Source organism: Drosophila mojavensis, unplaced genomic scaffold (assembly GCF_018153725.1).
Source record: "Drosophila mojavensis isolate 15081-1352.22 unplaced genomic scaffold, ASM1815372v1 contig_136, whole genome shotgun sequence".
Taxonomy (NCBI): Eukaryota; Metazoa; Arthropoda; class Insecta; order Diptera; family Drosophilidae; genus Drosophila; species Drosophila mojavensis.
Window position 1 is genome coordinate 26,417,963 of NW_025318667.1, and position 6,669 is coordinate 26,424,631.

The 6,669-nt window shown below is 44.5% G+C and overlaps 1 protein-coding gene across 1 annotated transcript; it reads left to right on the top strand.

The window, feature by feature from the left end:
• Positions 1-3,154: 3,154 nt before the first annotated feature.
• LOC6584778 lies at positions 3,155-4,601 on the top strand. The gene has a single exon (XM_002010384.3). The coding sequence runs from the start codon at positions 3,272-3,274 to the stop codon at positions 4,298-4,300; it is 1,029 nt and encodes a 342-aa protein (XP_002010420.1). The 5' UTR covers positions 3,155-3,271; the 3' UTR covers positions 4,301-4,601.
• The last annotated feature ends 2,068 nt before the right edge of the window (positions 4,602-6,669 follow it).

The following is a 6,669-nucleotide window of genomic DNA, read 5'->3' on the forward strand; positions in this document are numbered from 1 at the left end:
CGAAGCCGAAGCCAAAGAGTGAAAGTCAAGTGGCTCTTTGTGACGCTCTTCAGCGCACACAAGCCAGCGCAGCGCGCAAGCGGAGAGAGAGAGCCAAAAGTGTGTGAATAACAAAAAAAAAAAAAAAATGAAATGAGAGCGAAAAAACTGCAGGCAATTTGCATAGCGATCGTCAAGCGGATGGGACAGCGAAAGGACAACGGAGGGAGGGGGACATTCGATGTTTTTGCTCACGCTCTTCTTTTTGTGTGCGCCGGCTCGTTAATTAAGCGTTAAATCGTTGAGCACATAAAAAAGGAAAAAAATTGAAGGAAGAAACTCAATTGTCGCATGTGAATAATGTAAATTGATTTTGAGTGGTTTTATTTGTGTGTATGTATTGTGTTTTTTTTTGTTTTTTGGTTGTAAACCGCAGAAAATGTGCGGCTTATGATAATTTTTCAAGCAGGCCATCCTGAAGGACAGCGACGGAGACAGGACACGCCCAGTTAGAAGGATGCTCGTTAAATCATATTAATCAACAGTTCCTTATGGGCATGCATACATACATACATATGTGTGTATGTACATATATACGTACCGTTAAATGCAATTCCTTTAAAATCCCATTTAATCCTTTTGTGTGGCTGTGTAAACAGCGGAACAGAAAACCAAAGAAACCGAGAGAAACGCAAAGAAAGCCAGAAGCAACCGAAGGGCTGCTCAAATACGAGGCAAAAAACGAGAAGAAAGGACGAAGGAAAAAACCAATATGCGAAACCCTTTTTTGTGTGCAAAAAATCCGAAATTTAACCAAAAAAAAAAGAGTTGAAAAGTTGAGAATTTTTTTTTTTTTTTTTTTTTTGCGAACTAAAGCATTCAATTAATTTACCCTTACCCCTTTGTTATGCGATTTCGCAAAGGATCGTTGAATGTTTGTAAAAGCAAACAAAAAATCAACTTTCACCGCAGAGAAAGATCCCAAAGAGAAAGAGGTGAGAGTTATGGGCCGTGCGAGCGTTAATTGGAAGTCGGGCAGAAACAATCTTTCACCACGCTAAAATAGATCTAAGTGCAAATTGATGGCATTTCAGAGAGGGAGAGAGGGGAAAGAAAAAGTGAATTCTATATTAAGTATTGTAATTCTCTGGTAATCCTCCAGGTGAAGCTAATGTAGATCAAAACCTATTTCTAGATTTTGGCGAGGATCAGCTCATGAGAGATAGTTAGATACTGAAGTTTCTGGGTTTGAGAAACGCTCTTTGCGAAAAGTGAATTGAAACGATTGCCTGAGATCGCTAAGTTAGTTCTTAAGGTCATCATCAGTCTTAGATGACACATTGTCGAAATCGTGCCCAAATCCCGTGCGATGGAACTAATTTAGATGATCTTAAGCTCTGATAAGGGAGTACACTGTGTTTAGTGTAGATCAGCAGATATTAGACGTATTAGATTAAAGATACCAGGAAACATATTGATCTCACTAACGAAAACGACATTAGCATCGTAATAGATCATAAACGGTTTGCCAGATCAGTCAAAAAAAAAAAAAGAAAAACGAAAAAGGCTTGCAGATAAATCATAGTTGCAGCTGGCTGATGGCAGATTGACTTGCATGAGCCGTGCTGCTGGACATGTGGGCAGCTCTCAAAAAGATGATCAATAATTAATAGTCAACCGATCGTCAGAGCTTAGGATAGGCTAGTGACCCTGCTGAGCTGAGTGATCTACATAGCCGAGGAATGTGTGAGATCCTAATCCTTGGATTAGCTGTGAAGAGAACTGAGATCCGGGCAAAGGTGTTTAACACTATGTAGAGCACAAGCGCAACTCTTTTGAAGCCATTTGGCCATATGGCAGGACGACTAATGTGCAGGATCAGCACCTACTCAATGTTTGTAACATTTTCCAAATGTTTCCTGCGGAAGTTGCACACATTTTCAATTTCAAATTTCAATTAAAGTATCTGTTTTAGTGGTCGCTAAAGAGCCGCAATTAATGCACGATAATATTAGCAGGAGAGACAGAGGAGAGACACAGGAAGTTGTGCAACCTGTGAGCCGAACTAATTAACGTACCTGGCTTGCTTGACTGGCAAGTGTCAACAGCAGAGCCTGTTGCTATAAAGTCAGCCAGTCGACCCCTAAGCGACATTCAAATTGGCCCGCGATGGGGGTAGGGGTTAGGGGTAGGTGTAGGGGTAGGGGTAGGGCAAGCTAGGAAGCCCAACAACTAAAGCGACAATGACGATCACTTCCTTGAGGGCAAAAGCAAATTTAATAACTAAGAGATTGCCGATAGAGATCTAGACCTCATTTGGGCGTGCCTAGGGACGCATACGACGTCCTGTGGGAAAGAAAATAAGACTAGGTCTATATACACCATAAGTGAATACAAAACTGAAGCGCCAAGTGAAATTGATCCAACGTTCACTTGAAGCTTCCAGAATGAAAGAAAATTAAAGATAGAGATGGAGAGATTAAGAGTGCGAGAGAGAGAGAGAGAGGAGGAGAAAGAGAAAGTAGAGAAGATGGGAGCTATGGGAATAAAAGCTTAAATGCGAGAGAGAGAGGGAAAAAGGGAGATAGACAGAGAAAGACAGAGAAAGAGAACGAAAGAATGAGAGCTAGAGAAAAAGAGAGATAGGGAGCAAGAGAAAGAGAGGGAGAGAGAGAGAAGAAGAAATAGATTGTGTGATGTTATGAAAGAGACATAGGAAAAAGAGGGAGAGAGCGAAGCTAAAGATAAATAGGAACAAAACGATGCTAGAAGTTTCAGACTAAGCAAAAATGAATAGATTAATAGAATCTACATATGGGGCGGCTCAAGAAATAAATGATATGGGATACGGATACGTCATTATATAAAATAAGATGAACTACGTGTACTTTAGCTAAGACTAAGCCGAACCGTGGAATCCAATGCAGTATAGTGAATTAAGTTTTAAGGAATTCAAGTGGGCCGAAATGTGGAGCTTTGACCAGTCTCACGTGCCAGTGGAGGACGACGGCAAGAGAGTTGAAATGGGAGAGAGAGACAAAGTAAAGAGTGAGCGTAATACCGATTGCATGTTGCTCGCGACGGGGCGCGGGGTGCGCTTGCGCAACAACCCCTAGCGCCTGGCCGCAGAGCGAGTATAAAAGGCAGCCCGCTACCCCGAACCGATTCAGTTTGTCAGCGAACGCCGTAAGGAGAAGAGCAGAGAGCAGAGTGCAGATCAGAGCAGAGAGTTCTGAACATAGATCGAGGAGCACACACACACACACACAAAGACATAGAACAAAATAGCGACATGCTCAAGTGGACAGCATCGACACAGCGATTGCACGAGTTGCCTGCGCCGGAGCTGCGAGCGGCTCGACGTCAGCGGCGACAGCGACGCGCCACGATAGCCAACAAGGAGAACGTGCCCAGTGCGGGCTACAACAGCTCGACGCCGCAGCCATTGGCTCGGCTGCGGAACAGTCCGCTCGTGTTGGCGCCACTGAGCGACATACGCAACTTGACGCCAGAGACGGAGTCGGAGCAGCAGCAGCAGCAGCAGCATGGACGCCGGGTGGTGCAGTCGGTGCGCTATGCAGCCACGTTGCCGCGCTACGAGGAGGAGTACTCGCCCAGCCTGCCGAGCGGACAGCACTTGGCGCTGCGCGGCCTGCTGCCGCTCGATCCGTTTCTGGAGCAGCCGCGCTACATGGAGCAGCTGAAGAAGCGAAAGCTGGAGGCCGACTTTCTGGCCACCATGGAGCAGCCAGTAGAGCAGCCGGCAAAGCAGGTGCGTGTTCCAGTTCAGGCAGCGCCACGCCCAGTCACGCCACAGCCCTCGACCAACATGGGCGACCAGACGCTGGACAGGCTGATCGATGCGATACTCGACTCGGCCTGCAAGCCGGATCCCTGCAGCCAGAAAAAGAAGCCGCGCAAATCCTTCAACCTGCGCCGGCGCACGCTGCTCAAGCAGCAGCAGCAGCCGCAGCAGCAGCCGGACGCCCAATCGATGGTCATATTGTCGCCCTCGTATGCGCCCGGCGATGATCCGGCCAGCGACTTGAGCTTTGCCCAGTTGCCGCTGCCCGCCACTCCGGAGCCGGTGTCGCACAGCGTGCTGGTGCAGCTGCCGACGCCGCAGTTGCATGTGCCCAATCATTCCGATACCTTCTGCCTGGCCACGCCCACGCCTGTGCGCCCACTGAAACGGTGTCGAGAGAGGCGAGAAAGGCAACCGGTGCCAGCGGCGAGCGCGGAGACGCCGCCCAAACGCCTCAAGGTGGACGCGCGCAACTATTTCGAGGTGGGCCTAGCGCTGCCATCCATCTACGTTTGATGAAAGAAAGAAAGAAAGAGAGAGAGAGGGAGAGAGTGTGCGAGAAAGAGAGAGAGAGAGAGAGAGAGAGAGAGAGAGAGATAGATTGAGAGCCAACGCTGACAAACGGGGGAAAACGCTTAACTATGACGCTTATTTAGTTCTTAAGTTCATAAATTAATTTAATTTTTTTTTTTATCTAACTTCAGCTTTGTACATAAATTAGAATTTAAGTCAATTTTTTTGGCACTGCTGTTATGTAGTTTTTGTAAACAATTTTTTTTATAAATCTATATATTTATTTATATTTAAGCGAAAACAATTTTTTTAAACAACTTTTTTTTGTATAATAATAAAACGCTAAAATCAAAAATAAAATTTGTCTTATACAATACATTTCATAAGCTTGCTTTCCAGTGTGAGCTGTACCGTTATGTGTATGCAAATAAGTATGCTATGTCCACGCATACAAAGCTGCATTAAGTATACGAAAATAACTATTAAGGTTATTCCAGTATATGAACAGTTTCTAGTGGGTGCTCTGAGATTGGGTAAGAGCTGAAATCGATTTCCAATGTTTTCAGCGAAACTTCATATGGAATGAGCGTAAGTGTAAGTGTAACTACATTAAGTAGACATAGGTGGACGTAAGAGTATACGCGGAGTATGTAAATTTCCATTGCAGTACAATTATAAGAGTATGAGTTAGAGTGCTCTAGCATAACTGGAATACGCGTAAGTATGTATAAATGCAACAACCATAAGAGCAAAGTATAGCATGTATAAGTTAGAGTGTGCATGTATAAGTAGAATATGATAATCTAACTTAAAGCGTGCAAATATGGAATGATATTGATTTGCTTTCCCCTCATCTTTTCTACACTTACACTAATGCTTATACATTGAAGCTCAACATACACACTGCTCACATGTCAATTGCATTTGCTAATCGAACGATGCAGGAGAAGTAAAGTAGAGAAGCGTGCGCTTGCATGGCAAATAGTATAAGTACGCTTTGCTTTAGCTGTAGGCTGATAAAAGTAGCATGCAAAGTGTATAAGAGCGCGCACAAGCTAAGCTTGCAAATAACATAATAGCGGAGTTGCTCTTTAATTTTAAAAGAGCTAAAGCTGCGCTGCCATTGGTGAGCGAGCTTTTTCAGCTGTCGCAACGTTATGTTTTGCGGTTTTTGTTGTCGTTGTTGTTTTTGCTTTGTTGTTATTGTTGTTGTCGTTGTTGTTGTTTTAGCTGTAGCTGTTGCTTGACCAAGTGATTTGCTTTGCTTGGTGCGCTCAAAACAGCAGCAGGTAGTCCGAACGGGATCAAACGGGACAGCACAGCACGCACCACGCCCCCATTGTGTGTTGGCACGCAGCGGCAACAGCTGCCAGCCAAACTGTGATCCTCTTTTCGATCTGTCTCTCTCTCTCTGTCTCTCGCCTACTCTCGCTCGTTCTTGCTGCTGCTGTGGCGTAGCTCGTGCGACAGCAGTCGAGTCTTTGACATAACACTTGTTAACACTTTGACGCCCTTCGGAGCGTGCGTCCTTTTTTCGCACTGTAATTCATTTTGAGTGCGGCTCGCGGAGGGTACAGGTTGTTGTTTTTGTTGTTGTTCTTGTTGATGTTGTTGGGCTTCTGTGAAAAACCCGCAACGGCCCGCTTAATCCATAGCCAGCGCACAGGTTGCCTCTGCCACTGCCTCTGCCGTCTGACCCTGTCGACCTGTCATCAGGCTCTCTCACATTCTTGTGGGTTTGGCTCTAATTTGTTGCCCATTTAGCCGCTGAGCGGACGGACGCGCGTTAATTGAATTATTTTTATTATATTTGGCTCTAGACGTTTCCCGGTAACCGAGTTCCTCCGACTTCCTCCTCCTCTTCCTCTTTCTCTCTGGCTCTGTTCCCGCTGCAGGTTGCACTTGCTGCCAGCTGTGCTCACCCGCATCGTTCAACTAATTTTTTTTATTATCGCTGACAGCCACACCCACACACATACACACATACTGACACACCTTAACCCTTTAAGAAGGAAAATTTAAATTTTCTTTAACTCATCGCACTTCCGCTATTCACATTTTCTTTATTTTCATTCTTCACTTTATTGTTTGTCTCCTTGTCTAATCGATAAAAATGTTATTAATTGCTTGTAAATGTGATAAATTTTATTGTATATGATGGAGGGTGGAGATGGTGCTGGGGGTTGTAGATTCTCTACTCACTCTGCTCACAGCTGACGAAGCGTTGAAGTTATTCCAATAAATATTATCAATCGAAAATATTGTGATACTAAAATCAACTCAATAAAACTCTGGAATGCTCTTTTTTAATTTTTATAGAGTTCAATAAAAACTTATTGTATATACATATATACATACATGTATATATTTAA